General features: G+C 48.3%; 2 protein-coding genes across 2 annotated transcripts; one reads left to right on the top strand and one right to left on the bottom strand.

Annotated features, from left to right (window-relative positions):
* Positions 1-470: 470 nt before the first annotated feature.
* On the top strand, positions 471-18,719 carry JMJD8 (jumonji domain containing 8). Its single transcript, XM_083585400.1, has 11 exons — positions 471-763; positions 1,596-1,817; positions 2,849-2,941; positions 5,260-5,308; positions 5,719-5,815; positions 6,349-6,417; positions 7,419-7,538; positions 10,330-10,397; positions 10,634-10,768; positions 11,561-13,504; positions 13,771-18,719. The coding sequence occupies exons 2-10, from the start codon at positions 1,702-1,704 to the stop codon at positions 11,639-11,641; spliced, it is 828 nt and encodes a 275-aa protein (XP_083441526.1). The 5' UTR covers positions 471-763; positions 1,596-1,701; the 3' UTR covers positions 11,642-13,504; positions 13,771-18,719.
* Positions 15,270-27,858, bottom strand: STUB1 (STIP1 homology and U-box containing protein 1). The gene is made up of 7 exons (XM_083585353.1): positions 27,546-27,858; positions 24,133-24,331; positions 22,825-22,990; positions 20,972-21,062; positions 19,504-19,560; positions 17,852-17,968; positions 15,270-16,341 (listed from the first exon to the last, which is right to left on the bottom strand). Exons 1-7 carry the CDS (start codon positions 27,771-27,773, stop codon positions 16,216-16,218), a joined length of 984 nt encoding a protein of 327 aa, XP_083441479.1. The 5' UTR covers positions 27,774-27,858; the 3' UTR covers positions 15,270-16,215.
* Positions 27,859-27,907: the final 49 nt, after the last annotated feature.

Below are 27,907 nucleotides of genomic sequence, written 5' to 3'. Positions count from 1 at the left end.
CCTTCCAGTGAGCACTCAGGGCTGATTTTCTTAAGAATGAATAGGTTTGATCTTCTTGCCGTGCATGGGACTCTCAAGAGTCTCCTCCAGCACCATAATTCAAAAGCACCAATGCAATTTTTATTTGAATCACGAATTATCAGGAGGTGTGCATTAGAAAAACAAGCCCACACTGAGGTAACGTGACTTTGGGCTTTCCAGTCGTGGCACATTCTAACACGACGAGCTCTCCAGCAGGGCAAAGAATACGTCTGGTTTTGGTATGCTACTTTCTCTTCCATACAACGCCACCCTTCCCAGAGGGGAAACTCAAGTGCGTCGAGAGAAGAAAGGGTGCGCGTTTCAGCTGCAATGCTTTGTGGGTGATGTAGTCTTAGCCCTTGTATCCAATACCAAAACAGCCGGCTTTCGACATTCTTTTGCAGGGGGGGGGGGGTTCTCCCTTTCTCCCTTTGGCTTAACTCTGTGCCCTCTGTGCCTGCTGGGTAATGTAGTCCTTTCTCTTTTCCGGCGCTGCTACAGCTGGGATTAATTTTTGCACATTTCCAACTTGGAAAGCGGCCAGCGTCGCGAGAATAATGTTGGGTGTTGCCTGGCTGGAAAGTTGAGAGGTTCTCACGGTGAGGACTCCGTTTCTCGGAGTGGCTGCAACGTACGGACTACAATTCCCAGATCCAAAGGGGCGAGGAAGGGTTGCCCGTTCCAGGGGGCTTGGCGAGATCTCCCAAGGCACGAGCGCCCGGCGCGGTAAAGGGAATGCGAGGTAAAGCGGGAGGGATGGAGACGCAGGTGGGTCGAGCAGGTGGAGGGATGCAGGGAGGAGAGAGGCGGGCGGAGCGTCTAGAGACCGTCTGCTCGCCATCAGTCCGATGAAGCCGCTTACGTGTCTCTAAGAAAGAGGAAATGCAGCGCCGGGAGTTGCGCGGGGGCAAACGAGGATACAGATTTGCCTACAATTTGCAAGTGGCAATTTATGCCCATAGATGCAAATTTTGAAATAATTGCTGTAATTTAAACCAGGAATAAAACGCATCTAGCCATAGTGGGGGGAGACTGGCCAGGTCAGCTGCCTGCCTGCTGCCTGGGGATGGGCAAGTTCAAGCCCTCCCCACACTGCTCTTGCTTCTGATGGGGTTTGGGGTTTTTTTTACCTTTCAGCTAATGGGACCAGGCAGCCCTTCAGCAGAGGGCTGTCCTTTGTAAAATAGGGGACACACACACACACACACACAATCACTATCACAATCTGAACGCTTTGGCACGGGCATGAAGATGTAATGCACTTACATGCACTTTATAATTTTGCATCTTTTTTAATCCCCCTCGTTATGGGGAAAGGAAAGGCGTTAAGCAGTGTACTGAAGCAGCCAGGGTTGCTGGATGAGTATTTTGGAATGATCCTCTGAGGTGGGCAATTCTCATGCAACAGTCAACCTGTGTCCAACCTTATCAACCACCCCTTGTGGTACAGTAGCAGCCGAGAGGGTCCGCCTTCCTTATGGCCTGCCTTATAGCAAGTTTTGCAGCTGAGTGTAGATTTGAACTTGGATTTTTTACTGTGTAAAAACTGCTCCCTGCACTCTACCATCTTCCAGATGCAGCTGAGCACCTGGCCTTAAAGCATTTTTCCTGAAGGAGGTTCCTCTCAAGGTTCTCCCACTGCAACCTCAGCCTGCAAAGGATCACTGCTTGGAATGACAGATGTGTAGGATTTTGGAGCAGATGGGACCCAGGGGCCAGCACTTTTTGCTCTTCCCTTTCTTGATGATCTTCCTTCTGCCCGGATATTTAGCATTGCTGGACACTGATGGAGGCTGGTGAGTAGGTACACAGTCAAAAAATGGATCAGTGAGAATTGGGTGGCTTCTCCCTCGTATATAATCCCTTCATGCATGAACTCACATTTTGAAAGGCTCCCATCCTCCTGTATCACATTTTTGCCTCAATTTCAACCAATGGCTTGTTTGTTTGTTTGTATGTTTAATTCATTCATTGTTGCACAGTCTCCTTTCCCTGCTTTAGGGCCGTGTCTTTATTTGTTGCACTTTAATTGTGATCACTTTAGCATGACCTTGTTGTTACTGTGTTAAAAGCCTTGAGAACTGTGAAAGCACGACCTGTAGAATGTGGAAACAAACAAATGAGCTGGAGCTGGTTTTCAAGTGCTCAGGTCTGATTCATTCAGGGGGAGTCAGAGAGAGGGGAAGTGAGAATAGGGGTGTCAGAGAATAGGGGGTGTCGGAGGGGAATGGGGAGTGTCAGGAAGAGAGGGGGGGAATGCTCTGTATCCATCTTTTATTGGTTTGGCCTTGCCTTGCCCCCACCCTGCATTCGTCATCTGAGGCCCTTCTTCATGTGCCTCCTCCACAAGAGGTCTGGCAACACGAAAACTGGCCTTTTCTGCAGTGTCTCCCCATTTGTGGAATGCATTCCCCAGGGAGACTCGCCTGGCGCCTTCATTATACACCTTTAGGCGGCAGGCGAAAACAGTTCCTCTTCAACCAGGCCTTTGGCTGCTTAACACTCTGTGTCCTTTTAAAAATGTTTGTGGGAGGGGAGGTTTTTGTTTTGTTTTGTTTCTGTTCTTGGTTTTTATTATGTACTCTGTGGGGGTTGTTTCTGTATTTTTATGCTGTGAACCATCCTGAGATCTTTGGATGAAGGGTGGCACACACAATTTTTTTTATTTTAAAAAAATCTAATAATAATAACATGCTGCCCCCAGAAAGATTACCCTTGAGAGAATGAGGCCCTCAGCTGTAAAAAGGCTCCTCACCCCTGCTATAAATGGATATGAAAAATATCCTGTATTTTAAGGACTGCCTTTCTCCACCCCTTCTCCCCTCAGGTTGACAAGCAGCCACTCTGCGTTCATGGAAGAAGACAGCTGTACCATTGAGAGGAGGGATGCCACACTAACCTACTCCCAGTTCATTGAACAGTAAGTGGCAGGGGCGTTTTTTCTTTTTTCTTTTTTTAAGAAATATTTATTGAAGTTTTACAAAAACAAATATGCAAGAACACATAATAAAAGAAAAAATAAAAGTACAACATATAAAAACACAGAAAAAATAAGAAAAATTAAAAACAGTTCCATTTTTCATAACTTAAAACTCATTTGCTTGTTTCTTTGACCTCCTCACACCTCCCCTTCTTGTATTCCCATTTAAATATTCAAATCAGCAAATCCTTACCCTCTTTCATTTATCTTAACTCTATATCTTAACATTTTATAACTCTGTATTTTCATCCATTTATCAATTCATTTTTGCATATTCTTATTAACTTTGTTGCTAATACCACTTATTTCCAATCCAACATCATTTTAATTATGTTTTTACCTATTTATAACCCTTTTTTCATATTCTCTTAAAGCATTACAGCTGGAAAACACTTAATTTCTATCCAACATCATTCTAACATTCATTAATTTTACAATATTTCTGTAGATAGTCTTTAAATTTCTTCCACTCTTCTTCCACCGACTCTTCTCCCTGGTCTCGGATTCTGCCAGTCATTTCTGCCAATCCCATATAGTCCATCACCTTCATCTGCCATTCTTCCAAAGTGGGTAGATCTTGTGTCTTCCAATACTTTGCAATAAGTATTTTTTCTGCTTACCTGTTTTGGTCATCATCAGGGGGCTGGGGGGGGTCCACATTCTTGGGAAGGGAGGGAGGGAGGGAGAGGTCTGTGAAATCATCATCTTCATTATACCTGCACCTTCCTTCAAAGGAGCCAGGGCAGCAAACATATCAATAGATAATTAAAAAAAGAAAAGAAACAGTGCAAAACAACCTTCTAAAAAGAAGTTTATAACTCCTAAAAGCAATCACCTGTTCTTAGACTAATAATTTCAAGGTTGCCAGGGCAAAAACCTTTAAATGCCTGGCTATCCAGGCTTGGAGGGTTTCCGTCCTTTTCCACATATACACAAGGTTATCACGGGTGACCTTTTTGCTGTTTATGAGCCGCACAGTCCTGTGCATGCCTACTCAGAAGTAAGACCCACTGAGTAGCCACATGATAACACTGCTTTATTCCTTGGGCAGCATCTGAGGTGCCACAGGTTCCCTGTTCCTGTTATAAATATAGTGTTGAATCTTAGGGAACTTCCAGAATGATGTGTTGGCTGAGCATTCGTCCTGATTTGTTTGCCAAGAGATTAGAGGATTTTGGCTATTTAATTAGCATTCATTCTGATCTGTTTGGTGATAAGCCAGATAAGCAAATGTTATCCCATACTTTCCAGTACATTTCCTCATCACTTTGCTTATCTCAAAAAAGACTGAACTTCCTCAGGTCTGTTCCACAAGACCTCCCAATCAGCTATATCTGCTCAACACGAATTTGCATGTACTTGATTGAATTCCAGCCAGGAATAATGACAGGCGTGTCTTTGTTGTCTTTATGGTGCCTCTTCAAAATCTTCCTTTTTCTCCTTGAAAGTGGAGGTTTTCATCCCCGTCTGCATCTGTGCATAGGAAGCTACCTTATATCTAGTCAGTTTCCTTGGTTCATCCAGCTCCATATTGTCTACACTGGCTGGCAGTGGCTCCGCTGGGTTTCAAGCAAGGGGCATTTTTAGCCCCCCCTGGAGATACTATTGGGATTGACCATGTGACTTCTTGCATGCAAGGCCTTCCCATTTGACATAAAAATGTTTTAATACAGTGGTACCTCGGGTTACAGACGCTTCAGGTTACAGATGCTTCAGGTTACAGACTCCATTAACCCAGAAATAGTACCTCGGGTTAAGAACTTTGCTTCAGGATGAGAACAGAAATTGTGCTCCAGTGCCGCAGCAGGAGGCCCCATTAGCTAAAGTGGTGCTTCAGGTTAAGAACAGTTTCAGGTTAAGTACGGACCTCCGGAACGAATTAAGTACTTAACCCGAGGTACCACTGTATATGCAATTGTTTTTTTAAATGTAAGATTGTTGGAACTGTGTTTTTATTGTTAAATCACTTTGAGATGTTTTATAGGCAGCGATGCATAAATGAAACTAAATCAAGAGCTGCCTGTTATATACAACAGTGGCTGACATTGTTGTGTCAGATTTCAGTGGCACCTGTGCAGTGCCAAAATCTGGCAAGCCCCCCCCCCCCCCCGCCCATCTCTTGCCTTCTGTTGGATGTCATCGTTGTGGCGCCCCCTGCAGCACCCCAGAAGCTCTGCACCCAGTGAAATCGCACTGGTCACTTCCCCCTAGATCTGCCTTTGCAGACAACAGCTGTACCTGTCTTATTTGCTTCTTAGGTACGCCTTCTCTCGGCCAGTTATACTCCAAGGAATAACAGACAACTCGGTGAGTGTCCCCACAACTGCACATTCGGGTTAAACATTAGAAAGAAGACTTGGTGCTGGCCCAGTTTCATAAGCTGGATCTCCAAGGTCTCAGGCCTGTGCCTCTCCCAGTCCTGCACCCGGAGATCCCCGGAGATTGAACCTAAGATCTTCTGCATGCAAAGCAAACAGATGCTCTGCTACTGAGCTGTGGCCCTTTCCTCTAGGAACACAGGAAGTTGCCTTATTATGCCAAAGTAGATCATCGGTCCATCTAGCTCAGCACTGTCAATGCTAACTGCCAGCAGCTGTCCAAGTTTTCAGAGAGGAGTTTTTCCCCAATGGTATCTGGAGATGCAGGATTTGAATCTGGGGTCTTTCGAGATTCCTTCCAACTCTAATTCTACTCTTATCTCCTTCTGTTACCTGCAGGAGTTCCAGGCCCAATGTACCAAGGACAAGCTGCTGACCAGGTTTGGGGACCGCCCTGTCCGTCTTAGCACCGCCAACACCTATTCTTACCACAAAGGTGAGGGCAGGGTGGCCAAGATGCTTTCTGGAAGGAACCAAAGTGGGCTGGGCTTGAGCCGTGCAGCTTGGCCCAGATCTGGCACTCTCATTATAAAGGACACTGTTCTTACTTGATAAGAATTAGTAGTAGTAGTAGTAGTAGTAGTCCTGTTATTTACCACTACTGCTCTTTGGTTAAAAAAAAAAAAAGAGGTGCCAGTATTCATATATTGATAAAAGTCACCAGGCTGAATGTTTGCTTTTCCAAGGCTGCATATAAAAGCAATCATAAAAGTAACATTTCAAATTTGATTAAAGAAAGCTATTTGAAATTACTAGGAGTGGAGGCAGAGTAGGAAACTTTTTGTGGTCCATGACTCAATACAATGGGGGTGGAGACGCTCCTTCAGTTTAGAGGTGAGAGTTGCTTTCAGAAACACCTGGAGGGCCACAGGTCTCCTCCATCTCTGGTCTCGTGCCAAGCAGGACAGCTCTTTGAGGGAGATGCATGCCCACTGCCTGCATTCAGCATCACTGACTTCCTTTTTGCAGTTGACCTGCCCTTCCAGGAGTATGTGGATCAGTTGCTGGAGCCGCAGGACCAGACTTCTTTGGGGAGTGGTGAGTAAAGCTTCCCGCAACACTAGAACTCGGGACCATCCAATGAAGCTGAACGCTGGAAGATTTGGGACGGATGAAAAGAAGGACTTGCTCATGCAGTGCCTCGTAAAACCACGGAACTCGTCCCCATAGGAGGCAATGAGGGCCAGCAACTTGGATGGCTTTAAAAGAGGACTGGGCAGATTCATGGAGAAGGCTCCCATGGCTACTAGCCATGGTGGCTCAGCTCTGCCTCCACTTTTGGAGCCAGTAATGTTTCTGAATACCAGTTGCTGGAAATTTCAAGAGGGGCGTTCACATAGGCAACAGGTTGGGCACTGTGAGACGAGGATGCTGAACTAGACGGGCCTTTTGTCTGATCCAGCAGGCTTTTCCTATGGTCTTCGGTACTGTTTTGTTCTTGGAGGCTAAGGGGAGAATATAGGGACAGCTCAGAAGTCACAGGAGAGTTGGAACAGCCTCCTTGCTCTCCCTTAGCCTCCTTCAGCTAATACTGCCCCTCCACGAATCCTAGCTGCCCTGTCTATATGCTGCCTTTAGTTTTTACTGATGCTGCCCAATCTTTTGCACCCAATCCGGCCACCTTGCCCATGCCCTGGCTTTTCCCTTGCCAACTACAGGATTAATAGATGCAATCCTACTCTAGAATTGCTTCCCCTGCTTTTTAACTCCTGCCTCAAGAGCTGAGCTTGGCCTCCATCCTGCCATGCAGTCCCTGGTGGGTCGTATTCAGGGGCCGATTCCTTGCTTCCCCCCTCTCCTCCCTGCACAACTGGCAGTGCCACCTTTTTGCTGTTGAGACAGCAAGGCTCCACTTGCTGCTGGCGCAACAGGAAGGCTAAGCTTCTCTTCTCAGCCCAGCTCTTTGTTCAAGGGACTGAACATGTCCCACCGTCATGAAAATCCAACAGTTTGCTTTCGGAACGGAACACAAAATTGATTACAGGATGTTTTTTCTGTTAAGTAAAGGTCTGTGGTTGTGCTCTCTCTCCTCCTTGCAGAAACACTCTACTTCTTTGGGGACAACAACTTCACGGAGTGGGGCCCTCTCTTCCAGAAGTACACTCCGCCACCGTTCCGGATCCCAGGCACCACTGGAGCCTACAGTTTTGGGATTGCAGGTCAGTCACTGGCGCATCAAAGGGATGGAAAGGCAGCCGGCACTTGGGAATTGTTATCCAATGTGTGTTTTGAAGGGGTTTGATCCTCACCCTGAGCCTACTCATGTAGATATTTTGCCCCAATTGCTCTGTTTATTTTTATTTGATTTATATGCCACTTTTCTTCCAAGGAGGTCAAGGTGGCATACATCTTTCTCCTCCTCCTCCATTTTATCCTCACAACAACCCTGTGAGGTAGGCTAGGCCGAGAGGCAGTGCCTGGCCCAAGCTCACCGGGTTTCATGGCTGAGTGGGGATTTGAACCCTGGCCTCCTGGCTCCTAGTCCAACACTCTAACCACTACACCACACTGCCTCTCAGGCTCTATTGGGGTTTTCATTTCTGTGAATTTCAGCTGGTTTCAAGGCAGACCCCAGGCCTTGACCCTTGATTTATTTATTTAGTGGTCTTCCATAGGGATAGGGAAACTCAGGCCTCGGGGCCAAATGTGGCCCTCCAACACTCTCTGTCTGGCCCTTGGGACTCTTTCCAGGTCATGCTCCTTCCCTCCAGGCCATTCCTCTCACCGACGCTACTTTGCACTCTCCCTGAATTTTTTTGCCTGGCTGTGGAATGTGTCCTTGAAGGCTTCTTGCTTGCTTTTCTTTTAATAGTCATGGGATTCTGGGCATAGCCTTTCTGAGGGAAAAGTGCCAGCGAATTGGTTATCTTGCCACCTGGGTAGAGAGAAGGCTGCAGGATTGCTCAAGGTCATAGTCAGCAGCTGCAGTTGTGTAACTTAACAGTGGGTACACTCTCCAGTGCTGGAGAAAGAAGGCCCTAGATTGTGCTTGGCTAAAGGAGAAATCTACCCTCCTATATCGAAACCTTATGGTGTGAAGAAGAAAACAAGAACAAAACATCCAAGTCTGGTAATGGGAGCAGAGAGAACCTAAAGCAGCAGCAAGATTATTCCCGTGGCATTTGCTGCCATCAGCCTTCCTCTGAGACAAGGGAATGGTCTGAACACCTGGATCCTACTCAGCCCAGGTTGGAGGCAAGTCATTGAGTTTCGCAGCGGAAGAAAAGCAAGATATGTAGTTCCTTCATTTACAGTGTACAGTGTTCTCCACCCCCACCCCCATTTTGTCGTCACAACTCCAGGAGGCAGATCTTTTAACGTTGTGTTTTAATTGCTGTAACCCGACCTGGGACTGTAGGGAGATGGGCGGGTAATGAATTAACTAATAATAACAGTAAATGGGCTGAAAGCCAGTGACTGGCCCAAGGCCAGTCGGCAAGCTTCATGATGGAGCATGGATTTGAACCCATGTCTCCAGGGCCCTAATGCAACACTCCAATTGCTGCACCACACTGTCAATCAGAAATATAGTCTATAAGCAGCCCAGCCATTTGGTACCATGAGTCAGCCTGGATAACTCAGTTGGTTAGAGCATGGTGCTTATAATGCCAAGGTTGCAAGTTCGATCCCTGTAAGGGACAGGTGCATATTCCTGCATTATAATAATAATAATAATAATTTTTTATTTATACCCCGCCCTCCCCAGCCAAGGCCGGGCTCAGAGCGGCTTACAAGCAATAATAAAAACAAGGTGAATGTTTACAACTTAAAAACAAAAATAAAAAACAACATTAAAATAATAGAACATTAAAATATTAAAATGTAGCCTCATCGCAGGAGGAGAAGGAAAAGAAAAAAGAAAGAGAGGGAGGGAGGGAGGGAATCAAATTGGCTCCAAGCCAAAGGCCAGGCGGAACAACTCTGTCTTACAGGCCCTGCGGAAAGAAATCAGATCCTGCAGGGCCCTGGTCTCATGAGGCAGGGCGTTCCACCAGGCCGGAGCCAGAGTTGAAAAGGCCCTGGCTCTGGTTGAAGCCAATCTAACTTCCTTAGGGCCTGGGACCACAAGGGTGTTGTTATTTATGGACCTTGAGGCTCTCCGTGGGGCATACCAGGAGAGGCGGTCCCGTTGGGGGAGTTACGGGGAGTTGGACTAGATCAGAGCTTTCCAAACTGTGTGTTGTGACATGTTAGTGCAGACATAGGCAAACTCCGGCCCTCCAGATGTTTTGGGACTACAATTCCCATCATCCCTGACCACCGGTCCTGTTAGCTAGGGATGATGGGAATTGTAGTCCCAAACATCTGGAGGGCCAGAGTTTGCCTATGCCTGTCTCAGTGTGTCGGCTGCAGTGTGTAGCACGAGCGCTCCCTGCGCTCCTTCCAGGACTGGGAAGGGGTTAGCTTAACCTCTGGTTTGCTAGTACAAGTGTCTAAAAAGTGTGTCACCAACATGAAAAGTTTGGAAAGCTCTGGACTAGATGATCCACAGGGTCCCTTCTAAGTCTACAATTCTATGATCTATGTCTTGATGGTAAAAGGTAAAGGGACCCCTGACCATTAGGTCCAGTCGTGACCGACTCTGGGGTTGTGGCGCTCATCTCGCTTTATTGGCTGAGGGAGCTTCCGGGTCATGTGGCCAGCATGACTAAGCTGCTTCTTGCGAACCAGAGCAGCGCACGGAAACGCCGTTTACCTTCCCGCCGGAGCGGTACCTATTTATCTACTTGCACTTTGACATGCTTTCGAACTGCTAGGTTGGCAGGAGCAGGGACTAAGCAACAGGAGCTCACCCCATCACAGGGATTCGAACCGCCAACCTTCTGATCAGCAAGTCCTAGGCTCTGTGGTTTAACCCACAGCGCCACCCGCGTTCCTGTCTTGATGGTAATGCTCCTTGAAAAGAAATGCTAATTTCCTCCCTTTTCTTTCTTCTCCGGTCGTTTGCAGGCCCCGGCTCGGGAGTCCCGTTCCATTGGCACGGCCCAGGTTACTCAGAGGTGATATTCGGCAGGAAAGTAAGTGCCTCAGCTGGAGCAATGAGAGGGGCTGTGATCGCCCACCTTTTCATGCAGGTGGTCAGCCTGCACCTGCTAGGTGGTCTTGTTTGAGACATCAGCCGTGGGGGTGGGGGTGGGGGCTCAACTGGACTGGATGCTCTTCAAGAGCTTATTCACCCAGCATCTGGGTGGCCACAGGTTCCCCATCCCTTTTACTGTTCCTACCAGCTAAGCCCTTCTCTCTGTCTCCATAGCGCTGGTTTCTGTATCCTCCAGAGAAAATGCCAGAGTTCCATCCCAACAGAACAACACTGTCTTGGTTGTTGGATACATATCCCTTTCTACCGTCATGGGAGAAGCCGCTTGAGTGCACCATCCACCCCGGAGAGGTGAGTCACAGCTGTGGCCCCATTTCCAAAGTTCCGGCCCTTGCCTACATTACTCTAGGGCCAAGTCAAACTGTTGGTCCATCTTGCTCAGTGTTGCCTACACTGACTGGCCATGTTTTTCCAGAATTTCAGGCCGAAATCCTGGCTGGTGCATATCTACACAAATTGCTGCACTCTAGGGTGGCACTGTGGGTTAAACCACAGAGCCTAGACTTGCCGATCAGAAGGTTGGCAGTTCGAATCCCCATGATGGGGTGAGCTCCCGTTGCTCGGTCCCTGCGGGAAAGTAAACAGCGTTTCCATGCGCTGCTCTGGTTCACCAGAAGCGGCTTAGTCATGCTGGCCACATGACCCGGAAACTGTACGCCGGCTCCCTCGGCCAATAAAGCGAGATGAGCACCACAACCCCAGAGTCGGTCACAACTGGACCTAATGGTCAGGGGTCCCTTTACCTTTACCTAGCCTGCCACAAGCTTGTGTGGCATCTTTGGCCAGGTGCCATGGGCCCACTGCTGTCATCTGCTCTGAAATTGGCTCTGCAGCCTCGGAAGGTTAACCTGGATTGTTCTTTAGGAGATCTACTTTGTCTCGGTCTGCTTGCTTAGCTTCCACTTTTGCTTCCTTTACGTCTCCAGTGTTCTTTCACTACAAGGAAGCTAAACTGGGTAGCACAATCCCCTGAAACCTCTCACAGCAGGGGTGTGTAACAATAGGGACTTTAGCAAGGCATGGTGTTGCCAGGCCCCTTTAGTCCTCGCTTTGTTCTCTCCCACTCCTCTGCCTTCCCTACAGGTCCTGTACTTCCCAGACCGATGGTGGCATGCTACCTTGAATCTGGACACCAGCGTTTTCATCTCCACGTTCCTGGGTTAGCAGATCTGCATGGTGGCTCCTCCTTGGCCTTCTTGCCACTACTCCTGCGATGGCGTACGAAGAAGCAGGACTTGTCGACAACATTTGGGGAATCTGGGGCTAGTGATGGTGGGACCATCCCCGTCTCTCATTGGATCATAGCACAGAATTAAGGAGAAGGCAGGTGGTGGTCTGCTAGTGGACTTCCCAATGTTTTGGACTACAACTCCCATGATCCCTGCCCACTGACAATGCTGGCTAGGGCTGATGGGAGTCGTGATGCCCTCCAGATGTTTGGACAATGTCACCTACCCCTCGTCTGAAAGATGACTTACTGTAGCCTTTTCTAATCTGGAACCTACTAGACCACAACTTCCATTAGCCTTGACCACTGGTTATGTAGGCTGGGTCTGATGTGGGAGCTTGTAGTCCAACATAATCTGGGTAGCCATGGGTTTCCCCATTCCTGGGTAAAAAATGGACAAGATGATGATGAATCAGAAATTTCCAGTGACCACTCTTTGTAATAGGCAGGTCTTCTAATTATAGCCTTACATTCCAGGAAGGAAATGTGACTTCCGAATGACTTAAGAGTTGATAATTTGAGAGCCCTTGGATGAAGTTAAATAGGCTGTTTGCATGTAGTCACCTGTGATAAACAACAGTAGTGTGCTCTTTACAGCTGGATGCCCATTTATTTTTTAAATAAGCCCTATTCCTATCTGGTTTAGCTGGTGCAAAAAATTAAGCTGGTGATGTTGTTTCTCTTTCTTTCCCACCAGCTGGGTCTCTGCTAAGAAAAGCTTCACTGGTGAATTTCTGCATATCAGGCTGATGTTAGATAGGGGAGTAGGGCTCACCCACGAATGCAAGATTTGGGGAAACTCAAGTTTTTACAAATCTTCTTTGTACCACAAAAATGTGACCTATTCCAAGTTTTCCCCGTTGATTCCTCTCGTCTTCGCTTCCTGCCATGAAGCCCCAGTTCCATTTTTTGTTTGTCATTCATCATCTCTGGCAGGGAACCTCTGGCCCTCCAGTTGTTCATGGGCCTCCCATCTGCATTGCCGATGGTCTGGGATGATGAGAGAGTTCCAACTCAGCAATACCTGGAGGGCCACAGGTTTCACACTTCTGTCCAAGGCAATCAGGGATCACATCAAATGCACTTGCAGAGGTGTAACTCAGGGATGAGGGATCCCATGCCCTCCAGCTGCTATTGAGACTCCTCCAGCTCCATTAGTTCCAGCCAACATGGTAAGTGGTCAAAGATCATGAAAGTTCTAGCCAATGACAGCTGGAGGGGCATGCATTCCGCAAGCTGCAATTTAGTGCTTTGTGGACAGATGCTGCCTAAATGGTTTCTCCAGCCACATGAGACTTTCCAGGAACACGTTTGCCTCTAAAGTTCACTAGTTTGCGATAAAGGCAGACTCAGCCCTGCTTCTGATGCCAAATTAGATTTGCAGGTTTAGATCACTCACATGCGTTCCTAGGAACATGGGAAGCTGTTGTCAGGCTGTGTGCCCAACCAGCCCAGGATTGTTGAGTGATTGGCAGCAACTCTTCATCAGTCAGATAAGAGCCTTTCCCATCAGCCCTTTTAACTGAAGGTGGCTGACATAGAGTTCCTACATGGCTTCTCAGCTTGAGCATGGTGCTCATCAAGCGATAAACTGCAGGACCAAAAGGGCCTCCGCCGTTCCAACAAGGCAGTTTATACCAGGGGTTGTGAACTTGTGGCTAGCCAGCTACCGTTGAACTCCCAACTCCTAGCAGCCTCAGCCAACATAGCCGATGGTGAGGGGTGATGGGAGATGGAGCCCAACAAAATCTAGAGGGCTGCAAGTTCCCCAGATGTGCTTTACCCCTCTTCAAATTACCGTATTTTTCGCTCTATAAGACACACCAGACCACAAGACGCACCTAGTTTTTGGAGGAGGAAAACAAGAAAAAAAAATATTCTGAATCTCAGAAGCCAGAACAGCAAGAGGGATCACTGGGCAGTGAAAGCAGCAATCCCTCTTGCTGTTCTGGCTTCTGGGATAGCTGCGCAGCCTGCATTCGCTCCATAAGACGCACACACATTTCCCCTTACTTTTTAGGAGGGAAAAAGTGAGTCTTGCAGAGCAAAAAATACGGTAAATTAGATCTGCTAACACCATTTTGCTTCTCAAAGTTTTACCTTTTTATAAAAAAGAAAAAGGGTTTTGTTTTGCAAAGTTCTTGGAACAAAGGCAGCAAGTGGAACATTTGCCAGCAGAGTGCCCCCATTTTACAGAGAACAGCTGGGCTACATGTGTGTGCTTGTATGGGGAAAATCTCAGCAATAGAGATTGAGAGCCTTCACTGTCTGCATTTGCTGGATGATCCTTGTTGTTCATGCTGACCTCCTAGGAATAACAGTGGAGGGATGGGCAGGGAGTGGATGGGACTAATTTCCAAAGAAGTGCTTTTGAAAGTTGAGTCTGGGGTCACGCTGAACTGTTTTTTCTTTGCAAGCGATACAAAACAAATGCAATTGTTTCTTGAAAGCAGTCAACTTCGTTTTTGGATTTAAAATATGTTTCAAAAAACCTGAACTGCTTGTAAAGTGGTCTTCATGTAGTTTTATTTTGGGGGGTGGGATGGGGGAAGGATATAAGTGGGGAAATACATTAAAAACAAGAGAGGCTGCACTGCTAAGGTTTGTGTGGGCGTTTTAAAGGAATGCTTTCTCCTTAATTCTGATTTCCAAGTATATAGTAAACAGGTTGTGATTGCTGGAGGTAAAGCTTTCTAGACAGGCAGTTCTTTTAATAATGCAGAATTGCATGCGCTTTTTTTTGCAGCAGGGATGGGGAACCTGTGACCCCTTTGGATATTGCTAGACTTCAGCAGCTCCAGCCAGCACACCCAGTGGTCAGACATAATGGGAGCCCTTTCCCAACAAAACCGGGAGCGCTTTACAGAAGTGGTGAAAAGGATAAAGAGATAGGGAGGGCTAGTAGATGATGCTCAAGCAAGGCCTATAAGAAATTCCACCCCACCTTCCATTTCCATTTGCTTCATAGAGTGTAAGAGCAAACTCATTTCCCCCCACTGAAGCACAGTCAAAACAACAGCACCCAGACCAGAGAGGTAGCAGCAAGTTTGGGGGAACCCCATGGATTGCAGAAGTACAATTGTGTACCCCCCTCAAAAAACCAAAACGGCAGTGGGCACAGGATGCAGACTGCTGAGGGGGAAAATGGGACAGTGGGAAATGTAATGGAAGACAGTGTGGCTGACGGACACCCATAACAAGAGCCTGTCACGCACTGCAGCAGTTTGTCTCAAGTCCCATTCATAATGTTAGTGGGAAAATGTGGGGTGTACATTAAAAGCTGGGAGATACCTCCCACACTAACAGCTAGCCAAGAGATCCACCTCTAACTGTTGCCTCTGTACCACCTTAAACAGAAACTGCCCTCGCCCACAAAACCACCGCCCTCCTCAAAATTTCATGCTCAGATATTTATTTACCAGTGTAACCAAAATTGGAGAGACTGCACGTTAATCCCTGCCCCCTTTTAAAGGACCAAAACTCCCTGCAATAATATTAACTATGCTTCAAAATATCCCTTTGTTATTAGGGAGGAGTTTTAAATAAAACAACAACAAGAAGAAGGAACTTTCAGTGGTTTAATGGGAAAACAACTACCTGGAACAGAGCCGGGGGGGCTCAGCTTCCCAAACAAGCAGGTGCTTCCCCCAACCAAACCCAAATTCCAGTCGTCTGTATAATAATTATTAGATCTCTGTGCCCACCTCCACCACCCAGCCCCAAATATGTGGCTATTTATTTACAGAGTAAAGAGGCCAAACAATAAAAATAAACCCAACTATCCTGGGCAGGCAGGAAAATGGAATGAGGTGGGAAGGGGGGGAACCTAAAACTTTGTACAGAGAGAGAAAGGAGTGGGAAGAAAGCTCAAAGCCAAGCTGGGGGGGTTGGGGAGAACCGGGAGGGGGGCAGTCCAGCCCCTTCAGCTTGTGGCTTGCCGCAAAGGCCGAGCCCAACAACTGCAGCATAGTCAAAGTGGGAAGGGGTGTGTGTGTGTGTGTGTGTGTTGAGGGAAATGTGTCCATCTGCCTGGAGAGCTGTGGGGTGCAGTTTGTGGGGCCAACGTGGTATCCTTCATATGCCACTGTGGGGTGTCTGCCCCTCACACAACGCATTTCGTGGCCCTCAGGGAAAGTGCTGCTGCGGGCCTCCCTTCTCGCCTCTCTTCTTGAAACAGGGCTGGCTTTCCCTGCCACCTCAGAGCCAGGCCTGCGGCTCCCGACTTTGCCCGTGTTGGAAAGCGGCCTGGGACCAAGCCGACGCCAAGGAGGCTTTTCTGCAGCCCTGGCCCACCCCAGGGAGGTGACATACGGGCCCCGTGCTGGCACAGGATGAGGCGGCCCGGCCAGCCGGAGCAGGAAGAGGAGGGAAAGCGAGACAGACAGTGAGTAAGGCATGGCGCTGGCCCAGCAAGCTCAGAGAGCCAGTCTCTAGCAGTCCGGTGGCCTTGGCTGCTGCGGCTGGGGGACGCCACGAGGAGGCTGCAAGCACAGCCTCTCCCCTGCGGTGGTCAGTAATCTTCTACCCAGCCGTTTTCCGATATGAACGCGTCTATCACCTCTTTCATGGCAAGGTTGGGGATCAGCTGGTCCTGGGTCAGGGGGCTTCGGGTCACCGGGTCAAAGTGGCCGACGCGCTGGAAAGAACCCAGAAGAGAGTCAGTCAGGCGGCTGCCCAGGAAGCCTCTCACGTCTCCCGCAACAAAAATGCTCCCCCCAGCCCCCAAACGGTCAGATTCAGGGCCCCCTCTGCCCCCAAAATCTGTTGCGTAAGGCAGCGTTCCCATCCTACCTGGAATGAAATCAAAGACATTTTTTTTAAATCCCTAAAATGGCTTAAGGGTGTAAACTAATGTTTCATGAGGGTAAGCCTGTTGAAATGAGTAAACCTAAGTTCTGTTTGTTCATTTCAACATGTTAACCCTGAGCACTGGACACCAATCCTCTTTTTTAGGCCTTTGATGACCTTTCAAAAACTATGTCCTCTCTTTCATCTTTGAAAAGACTGGAGGTGCAATTATCAGAGGAAGGTGAGAACTATCTGAGGGCAGAGAGCCCTGCTGCATCTGGATCGCTGCACTGTGGATAACAGAACGATCCCATCAAACCTGGTGCAAAGTTGTGGCAGAAGTGCCTGCGTTCTTCAGAGGCCTCCTGGAAGGGTTCCTGGCCAGAGCAGTAACTCATCCAGAGATACTGCAGGCATTCTCTAGGGACAGGCACTTGGGGCTCCTGCTTTTGCTTACCCAAGTGAAATGTTTCTCATACCGCCTTATTATCCAACACCCATGTATGCGTGTGGAGCTCCTTGACACAAGGAGTGGGGGTGAAGAGATACACCCTGCTCCAGTCAGGATCCCCTCATGTGGGGGAACTTGACACATGTACATCTACATGCATGTACACCCCTTTGCAGCCAGCTGAATACAGAGATAGAGTGGCCCCTCTTGCACATCCTTTCAGTGTGTGTGTGTGTGTGTGTGTGTGTGTGTGTGTGAGAGAGAGAGAGAGAGAGAGAGAGAGAGAGAGAGAGAGAGAGATCCGAGCCCCTTCAACCAATTCGTGGTATAGCTGGGGTCTGCACAGAAATATGATGCAATTCTATTGATTGAATGCAAGGTTAACAGCTAATATAAAAACCATGCAGCTGTCCCCCGTTTCTCTCTTCTGCAGAAATTATTCTGGTGGCCTTTGCATTTTGTCTTACATTAGAACTCGCTTATATTTGCTCTGGTCTTGCCAGTCGCCTGGGCGGGGCACTGTGGCTCACCCTACCAAACCAGTCCCCTTGTCCAGCTCCCCTCCTGACTTCTGAAATTCTCGCAGTCTCCACCTTCTCAGCTCTAAGGCAGGCATGGCGGAAACCTTTGCCGCTCCGGATGTTGCTGAACTACAACTCCCATCAGCCCTAGCAAGCATGGCCAATGGCCAGGGATATGGGAGTTGTAGTTCTGCAGCAGCTGGAGGGTCAAAAGTTTCCCATTTGTGCTCTTTGGGCAAGAAACTCAACTTCTTCCAAATACAAGCTGTGGGGCTTAGGAAGCTGTTGTTGCATTTGTTCTATATTAGGAAGTCAATGCACCTCCCCTTCTGAACCCTGTCACTACCATCACCTGCGCAACCATCGTGCCAAAAAGCCTGAATTACCTGGAGGTGCTCTTCAATGTCTTTCCTGTCATACGTGATCCCGCTGGGCGTGATACAGGGTTCTCGCATCAGTTCAAAGCTGATCTTCCCACACAGGTAATCCGGGATGTCACGCTTCTGGCTCGAGAAAACCAGAGTTAAACTTAGGCAGATTTCTAGTAGGGAGGGGAAACCTCTGGCCCTCCAGCTGTTGGGACACCCAACTTCCATTAGCTCCAGCCAGCATGATCAATGGTCAAGGCTGATGCGAGTTGTAGTTCAGCAACATCTGGAGGGGCCGCAGGTTCCCCATCTTCTCTTATAGGGTATGTGATGGGTAGTGGATGGAACAGCGAGATGGGGGACTGGAGAAGCCTGGCTTCCAATTCCTGTTCAGCTACAGATGACTTTGGGCCGGTCATTCTCTCAAACCTTTTGATTATTTAAAAAGGGACCTCCAATAACAGAGCAGCTTAAAAAATTATTTTAGCATAAGAATTTCATATAATAATGTGGTTAGCAGCCACACACTCTTATTTCTCTCATACGAGGGAATGCCTCTTGAAAGATAATGGTCCCTGCGACATGTGGGCACATCATCTAAAGTCAACTCGCTCTTTTCTAACAGTCAAATCAAATCAACTATCTGTTGTTTGGTTCAGACAAGTGTGCAATGTTTAATATGACTGAATTCGCAGTGAAGGCAGCTCACCTTAGGCAAGGTCATGGGGCCACTCTCGAGAGTTAAGATTCTGTTTTCTATGAACGCTTTATTTATTGTATAGGTCCAGTTTTTCATGTATAATTATTGCATATATTTTATGTTTGTGTTTGGCTATATCCTGTATTTGGCTGCCTTAATAATAAATTTGATCTTAACAGTCTGAAATAAGTATGATGATGATGATGATGATAATATTCTGTCCTTCTACCAAGAAGGCACCCAGGGTGACAATCTCATCATTCTCTCATATATATATATGCATGCGCTTCTAAAAACAAATTCTAAAATCAGTGGGTCAGTGCATCTGGCTGTTAACCAGAAGGCTGGTGATTTGAGCCCACTCAGGGAGAGCTGTGGGCAGGATTCCTGCATTGCAGGGTCCCAACTCTATGATTCTATGATCTAAAAGTTGCCATAAAACAATGTCCTTCAGCCATCAAATCCCTGGGCAAACAAAAATGTTTTCAAATTTCTCCTGGAAGTTAATAATGATGGAGACAGATCTCACTAGGGAGGCCATTCCACAACCAGGGGAGTCAGCACTGAAAAGGCCCTGTCACAAGTCAGAGCCACACCAACAAGGCTTCACTGGCCGACCGTAGGATCTGAGAGGGCTGATGTGTAGATTTACCCAGGTTGGGCCAGCCAAAACTCACGCTACTAATCAACTTCGATTAGGGGCCTCCTATGAACTTGGATGAATTTGAACTTTGAATGAAACATGAACCAAATTAGTTAATTTTGTAAAGGGACAAAAGTTAACTGGAATTTGTTCCTTTTTTTGGACATGTCGAACTCGTCCCTTTTAAAAATGAACTTCCCAACCTGTCTGGGAACCCCCATGGACACTGCCTTGGGTTCCATAATAGAAGAATGGTGGAATATAAAAGCTGAGAAAATACGTAAATGGAGCCGGGGAGCATGGCCCTCTGCTTGAGCTTGCCCTCACCTTCCGCTTCTCATCCACCTGGGAGAACAGCTCATCCATGTCTGCTAGGTACTTTTCCTAAAAGAGAAACAGATCCCTTAGCAGGAAGGAGCAAAGGCTCAACGCAGAAAGCAGGTGAGGGAATTAAGCAGTTAGCTATAGATGGGGCAAACGGTCATATCTGGATGATGAACACAGATAAACAAGAGGGACAATTGCACCTCTTTATAAAACAGCAGCTCAGGTCAAGTTTATGAATGGTCCATAGATCTCCAAATTTACACACACACGGGAAAAAAACCCAAACAACACATTTTTCCATTGTTAAAAATTTGAACAAGATTAGTACAGAAACTGAAATCTCTTAGCACTTCTGTAAAAACAGGGGCAGGAGAAACCTGCAGCCTTCCGGATGTTGTCAGATTCCAACTCCCATCAGCCCCAACCAGCACAGCCAGCAGTCAGAGATGACGGAGTCTGACAACATCAGGAGGCCCACAGGTTCTTCCATTCCTGCTGCTTACAAAAGCTGCTTACAAAGCTTTTCAATTTGGGATGCAAACACTGCAGCCAGCTCAGTTATGCCAGCCTGTGTATACATCCCTGAACAGAACAGGAAGTCCACGTGCTGCTCTAGACACCTTCCTTGGGAGCAAACAAGAGACAGGTATGTCCGGTTCTTCCGTATCAGTACAAATTGCGCAACAGTAACCTGTTCCGTACAGTTCCAAACTCGTGTTCCTAAATTGCGCGTGGAATGCTGTCACACCTTTCTCCTGAGCATATCCTGGGCTTTTCAACAGCTCCCCGGCCAAACCTGCTAAGTTCCCTCTGACCTTTCGGCTGTGGGGGACATCTCGGGGCCAGGGAGCTGGACAGCAACCCAGGCGGGTGGTGAGGGACCTCCAGTCCCAGGACAGGGATTTACCTGGATCTGTTGGGTTGCAGCTAAGATTAGTCTTACTCAGAGCAGACCCACTGAAATTGAGGTTTTTAAACAGCAGTGAGGTGGCCATCTGTCAGGGATGTGGCTCCTGCATTGTAGGGGGTTGGATAGCTCAGTCGGTAGAGAATGAGACTCCCGAGTGGTGGGTTCGAGCCCCGCATTGGGCAAAGGATTCCTGCATTGCAGGGGGTTGGACTAGATGACCCTCGTGGTCCCTTCCAGCACTACAGTTCTAGGATTCTATCATGAACATTGAATTGCCACTTCAATAGATCTACTTGGAGCAAACGTTTAGCAAGAGACATCCCATTGGCATTTCTGGGACACTGGCAGTGTAGAAAACTGCCAAAGGGTCCCAATTCCCTTGCTCCTCCATCTGAGGTTGAGGTCAGAGCAGGGCTGAACCCTGGCAGATCCCCACAGTTAATGGGGGCAAGGGACAGATGTCTCACCCCATCACAGCTGCTGACAACCCAAACAAAACAGTCAACCGGGGGCCCTTAGATAGGCTGAGCCCGGGCAAAGATTGACAAGGATTCTCACGTGTTTGGCTTCAATGTTGGCCAGCTGCACGCGGCTCCGACTTTCCTCCACGTTCTCCTCTTCCTGCGCCCGTCGACATTCATCCAGCTCCCTTAAAGAGAAGTGGAGATTGGGCAACTTCACGGAGCTTGGCAAGGCTATCTTTTTTTAAAACAATTTTTATTTCAAAGCCAAAAAAATTTACAAACATCAAATTCAAAATCCATATCCATTTTCTAACAGCCTATTACATAGATTACCTAAATTAAAATTTATCTAATTGTTCTAGGCTTCCCTTTGCTATATGTAAATACAACGCAATTAGCAAATTATATTATAAATGATATCATAGGTTCCCATATAGCCCCCACTTCCCTTCACCCATGTGTGATCTCAATATTTTACTTCTTCCATCTTGTTGTGTTGTTATAATTTAATAATTATTCAGTTGATTCTATTATTATTTTCTTGCTTACCCCTGCACGTTTTACACATTCTCTATTAATATTTCAATTCCAGAACCATATTTTTTCATGTATTCCTTCACTCCATCCCACTCTCTAATTATTCTTTGATTTGAGTGGCCTCTAATAATTGCCATCAATTTTGCTATTTCTACAAACTCACAGAGATTGCTTTGCCATTCTAATAGTGATGGGATTTTCTCCACCTTGAGCTTGGCAAGGCTATCAAGGGCTACCAGCCATGATGGCTATACCCTACCTCCACCACTGGAGGCAGTAATCCTTCTGAACAGGAGGGGGCAGGTCTCTTGTGCTTGGGTCCTGCTTGCAGGTTTCCCACAGGCATCTGGTTGGCCGCTGTGAGAACAGGATGTCAGACCACTGGCCTGATCTAGAGTACCCGTCTTATGTCACTTATCAAGAAACACAGCGATCAGGAAAAGGAGGTCAGAAGCCACCGCAACTGGCACCGCCGCTCAGGGTCACAGCACGTGCAAAGGTTTCAGCTTCAGTCCCTGACACCCTCAGCTTAAAAAGAGCCAGGCTCAGCGACTGATGGGAAAGAACCTCATCTCCCCGAGAAGTTGCTTTCAGTGGGTGTAGACAACTCCTACGACTTCCGAGGCAGCTTTTAAAATTCCAAGTCCTTTTCACATTGTTGTGAAAGACCTGCTTTACTTTGATTTCACTCTGTGCCACATTAGTCTGTTCTAGATTTCCAGTTTTTACTTCTACTTGTAAACCACTCATCAGAGAACTCTGGTGACGGGCACAGAAATGTAGTTAATAAGTAAGCTGCGTGGGGAAGAGGCAATCAGGCCCATGGATGAATATGGCCCTTCGGACCTCTCAATCAGGCCCTCAGGACTCTCTACAGGTCACAGGTGGGGAACCTCTGGCCCTCCAGATGTTTCTGGACTACGGCTTCCACCAGTCTTGGTTACTGGCCATGCTGGCGGGGGCTGATGGGAGTTGTAGTCCCACAACATCTGGAGGACTGAGGATCCCCACCCTGCCCTTGCTCATTCCATCTCCCCGGGCCACTCCTTCACTGATGTGCTCTGCAAGGTCCTCAAGTGCCTGGAAAGGGGCTTTGGATTGTGACGGTGCATCTTGCTTCCCTGGATGGAGAGCTGGGTGTCCTGGTGGATGTGTAAAAACCTCTGGCTTCTGGGTGGCTGTAGCGCAACCTGCTGTACAAAGGCTACGCATTGCATCCATTGCTCTGCCCACCTCTAGCATACGGCCCCTGAATGCTGCCCAACAAAGGAGTGTGGCTGAAAAAGCTTCTCTACCACTGTAGTATATAAAACAAGCTATGCACCCAACACACACAAAGTCCCCTTTGTTCTTCAAGAGTTTCTCCACCCATATCTGCCATCACTCCCTCTCTTTCATACGCTCTTTTACCTCTCTTTCTCTGCCATGATGAGCTTGGTGAGATAGGAGTGCAACTCGTTTTCCTGGTTGATCCGCTTCTCCTCAATGTTGTTCCAGCGCTTCTTCTTCGCAATCCGCAAAGCGCTTGGGATGTCGTCCCCAAAGTTCAGTCGTTGCTCTTTGGCTAAGTTGTAGGCTGGAGTAGAGGGGAATATATATATCAAGAAGGAGGAGACGAAATAAAGATCTTGCAATGCAGTGTGCTCTATGTGGGCCTGCACCAAAGGCTCCAGCTAGGGCAAAACTAGGCTGTCTTGATGGGGACAGACCATTGCTGGCATGCCACTCTAGGGCACTAAAGTCTGCACTGACTGCCCATACACATGAACAAACCTGAATGACTTTCAAGTTGATACCCCGCTCCTTTTTTCTTTCTCAGCCCTGTGGATAGCTCAGTAGGTACAAGAGGAGACTCTTAATCTCGGGGTTGTGGGTTTGAGCCTTGCATTGGGCAAAAGATTTCTGCATTGCAGGGGGTGGACTAGATGACTCTCATGGTCCCTCCCAACTCTACAATTCTACGATTCTAAGGAGAAAAGAAACCTTGACTTCTACTTTTAGTCAAACCAACCAAGCCTTTGGTTGATTGACATCCTATGCCCTTTTAAAATGTGTTGGGGGAGGGCTGTTACAGGGTTGTTTTTGCTTTGATTATGTATTTTGTGGTTTTATATTCTGATTTTATCCTGTGAACCACTCAGAGACTTGCGGGTATAGGGCGGTATATAAATTTAATTAATGATGATGATGGTGGTGGTTCCTGAACTGAGGGAACTGAAGCTTGTTTAAGCTGTGGTTTCGGAACAAGCCAGACTGGAAGCATGGCTTGGTCCTGGCTCATTCTACGAAAACAGTATGAACAAACCACAGTTTCTGACTGCGTACAAGTTGGATGCCTAAAGGCTAGGCCCCACAATTGCTCTCAAGTCAAAGACATGTGGCTGTTCTAGACTCCCTGGCTAAAACTGCTATCCAAAGACAAAGCTGTCCTTGCCGGATTGTTAAGCGATACAGAATTCATTTCGACTTGGGCCGATGCCTGGTTCAAACCCTGGCAAAGGCTGGGAGAAATCCCTGCCTAAAATCCTGGAAAGTGGCTGCCAGTCAGTGTAGAAAGTAGTGAGCTAGATTGACCAATGGTCCGGCTCAGTGCAAGGCAGCTATGGTTGATTCTATTCAACTGATTGGTCAACTTGTGACCACCTTGCACTGAAAGGCGGTACCTAGAAAGACACACCCCTACTCACTCGGCTAGCCCGGAAATGAGAGCCAGCTTACCTCTCTGAAGGTTAGCAATGGCCTCGTCGTAGTTCTCCATCTCCATCTGGCACTGCCCCAGGAAGAAGTGCGCCTTCACGGACTGGCTGTCCAACTCCAGGGCATGCTTACAGTCAGCCAGGGCCTTGTCGTGCTGCTGCATCTTAAGGAAGCATAAGGCGCGGTTGGTGTAATAGACTGCCACTAAGGGATTCCGGTTCTAAAAGGAAAGAAAGAGAATATAAGCATGAGGGGCCAGATGGGAGACTAAAACAGCCCTCAAGGGATCTATGGGAGAAGGTGAGGCCCCAGATTCAATCCCTCCAATCACCAGGTAGGACTGGGAGAGACCCTCATCTAAAATCACAGGAGAGCCATTGCCAGTCAGGGTGGCTTAGATGGGCCATTGCTCTAACTTGGTATTAAGGTAGCTTCCTGGGTTTCGGGTTAATACAGCCTTTTCTTCATGAGGACTAGAAACTTACTTTATTTGTTAGTAGACATATCATAACCCAGAAGCAGAGCACATGCTATACATGCAGAAAGTTCTGGGTTCAAACCCCAGCATCTTCAAGCAGGTGGGGAAATCACCAGAGAATTCCTAAAGGAGCCACTGCCAGCCAGTGTGGACACTACCAAGCTAAATGGACAAACAGGGCAGCTTCATATCCTTGGAAGAAATCATTTTCAGGCAGGTCTCTACTTCTTAAGTTATTATTATTATTATTGTTGTTGTTTATTATCCACCCTTCACCCTAAGGTCCCAGGTCAGGTTACAGCATTAAAACACAACATTTAAAACAACTGAAAACACCTTACAATTTCAAAAATAAGGAAGGTCCTAAAAATAAACACCTCGTGTCAAAAGTCAGTGTTAAGAGGTGTCTTCAGCATTCACTGGGAGCTGTATAATGAAGGTACCACACGCACCTCTAGGGGAGTAGTGCAACACCATCCAGGGCAGCCCACCTCCCAGAAGTGAGAACTCAGGGCACATGACACCTCTGTCTTTTCAGGATCCAGGTTCAGTTTATGGGCCCACATCCAGCCCATCACTGCCTCCAAGCACTGGCCTAGCACCTCAACTCCCTCTGCTGATTCAGATGGAACCGAGAGATAAGAGTTGGGTGACATCTGCATATTGGTGGCACGCCCCTCCAAATCCCTGGATGACAGTCCGCAGAGGCTTCACATAGATGTTAAATAGCATGGGGGACAAGACGGAAGCCTGCGGCACACCACAGGACAACTCCAACGGCGCTGAACAGCAGCTTCCCATGACCACCTCTTGGAAACAGCCCGAGAAGAGTGGAACCACTGAAGTATGGGGCAAGGCTACAACTGCTACAGAATGAGAGGCAAGTTCCGTCTTACTGATCTCTCAACTTGGACCAGGGAGTGGTTTAAGGACAGTCAGATTTTGAGTTTGCCCCACCCTGCAAAGAGTAGCGTTTTGTCTTTTTGTTTTGTTTTGCATGGGCAGAGTGCATTTCCTACATTCCATTTAGAATCAGAGAAAGGGCTGCCAAGTCTAAGCCACGGCTTTCGAAAAGGCTTAAACCCCAGTATATCTTCAAAGAATCACCGAACTGTAGAGGTGGAAGGGATCACAAGCGTCATCTAATCCAACCCCTGCAATCTTTTGCCCTACATGGGGCTGGAACCCATGACCTTGAGATTAAGAACCTCATGCTCTACTGAGCTACCCATCTTGTCTGTGAGGTTGTATCATTTGAGCAGCTGATTATTTATCATTATTTCTCCAGGCAGGCGGCTACCATTTAAAAAAAAGTAGCATGCAGCAGCTTAATCTGAAAGGTAGATCACAGGACTCAAAACAGTGAAGAGAACTGGTGCAGATCTCAGGGAAAGCCCTGGAGACAGAGTGATTGCAACCAGAGAATCATGTATTCTGAGTCCCAATAGAAATAATGTGCAGCCACAGACGTGCCACTAAGTGCTAATTGTTAAATGTGCACCTGTGGTGTTATCAGCCTTGCTGCATGGACAGGGGCACATGTAGTGCAATCTGGCTGAAGACAACCTAAGAACTCATTTTTAATCTGTACTCAAACAAGGAAGGCGGGACCTTTATTTAGAACTGTCCAAAGTAGGAAGGGTTGAGGCTTACAGAGAAGGGTGGCTGGCAAAAGGTCGCCAAGTGAGTTTGCAGTGAAAAACAAGTCTGGAGGTTCAAACAGGATGCTGCTTTATACTGAGTCAGACCATTGGTCCATCTAGCTCAGTACTGTCTCCACTGACTGGCAGCAGCTCCCCAGGATTTCAGGCAGGGTTCTCTGCAAACCCAACCTGAGGATTGAAATTGGGGCCTTCTGCATGCAAGGCCTTAAAGCATGCTCTCTGTCCATGCTCAGAAATGCTGCCTTTCCTCACGGCCTCCTATCACACATTATTGGAGATAAAACTGAGCATTAAAACAAGGTTTTTGGGCCGGGGGGAGAGAAGGATGAGCTTTGGCACAAACAGAGCCCTGGTCACAAACCCAGGTTTGCTTCTTAATGTCCACTGTTCCCCCTACCTTGCCCCTGTCAAATCAAGGGCCAGAATCATAATCTGCCCATGCTCAGAGAAAAGTGCCCTTGCCACTTCCCCCCGCGTTGCCCCTTCAAATTATTTTTAGAGTAAGCCTATCCAGGCTCTGATTGAACTCCGGCACTGGCAACTCCCAGTCTATCTCCTCCCCTCACCTCACCCCCATCTGTCTCAAGAGGGCAAGCACTCTGCTGGTGCTCAGAGGGCCATTTTGTTTGGTCACACCTCCCTTCATATCTCAGAGGAAAAGGCTCAGCGATCCAAAGGGCACTTACCTCCCACACCACTATTGCATCATCTGAGTGTCCTCCTACCCTGCAGTCTGACGCCAGGCTCTACATAGCATGCACTTTGCCCATGTTCAGAGGGCTCTTCTCTTACTCCCCTTCAGCTATTCTTGGGGTAAACCCAAAACACTGAGGAGCAGCTGGGAGACTCACACTGAGTCTTGGTCACCCTGCAGCTTGCTTCCTATGCCACCATACCGGAGAGCAGGCCCTCTGCACATGCCCAGAGAGGCATTCTCCCCACTTCTCATATATTCTCCCAGGATAAGGCTCACGGGCCTGAGCCTCCTCCTCCTCCAGCTCTCGCTCCGCCCCTCCAACGCTCCGCCCAGCCTCTAAAGAACAACACTCAGCACTCGGTCCATGCTCAGAGGTACACACTCCCTATCTTCACGACCCGCCCCCCTCCGACTCGGGATAAAGTCCGAGGCCTGAGCTCAAACGAAGCCTCCTCTCGCCCCCTCCCCGAAAGCGAGACCAAGCCTCTCAAGTGAGCGCACTCTGCCCATGCTCAGAGGCCACCCCTTTCCTCCGGGCCCTCTCGCCCTCCTCCTCCGCCCTCCGCCCTCTCCCCCAAACAGAGGCCCGACTCACGATGGCCCGCCCGTAGCAAGCGGCGGCCTCCGGGTACTTTCGGCTGACGAAGAGCCGGTTGCCCTGCTCTTTGTACTCCTGGGCGCTGCGGCTCTTCTCCGGGCTGCCGCCCCCGAGGCCGCCGCCGACCAGCCCCACACCGGGCCCGCCGCCCGTCAGCCCCGCGCCGCCGCCTCCGCCGCCGCCCTCCTTCTCCTTTTCCTTCTCCTTCTCCTCCTTCCCCTTCATGCCGCCCAGGCAGAAGCAGCCGCAGCAGCCGCCGCTGCCGGCCCGCCCGGAGGAGCCCGGCGGGCACCGATCGCCCCGGCCTCGCCGCACCGCCACAGCCCGGCCCGGGCCCCGATCGCCCGCAGCAGCAGCAG

Source organism: Podarcis filfolensis, assembly GCF_964270895.1.
Source record: "Podarcis filfolensis genome assembly, chromosome: 14".
Classification (NCBI taxonomy): domain Eukaryota; kingdom Metazoa; phylum Chordata; class Lepidosauria; order Squamata; family Lacertidae; genus Podarcis; species Podarcis filfolensis.
Note: the sequence above shows the minus strand (reverse complement) of the source record. Positions and strands in the feature narration are given on the sequence as shown.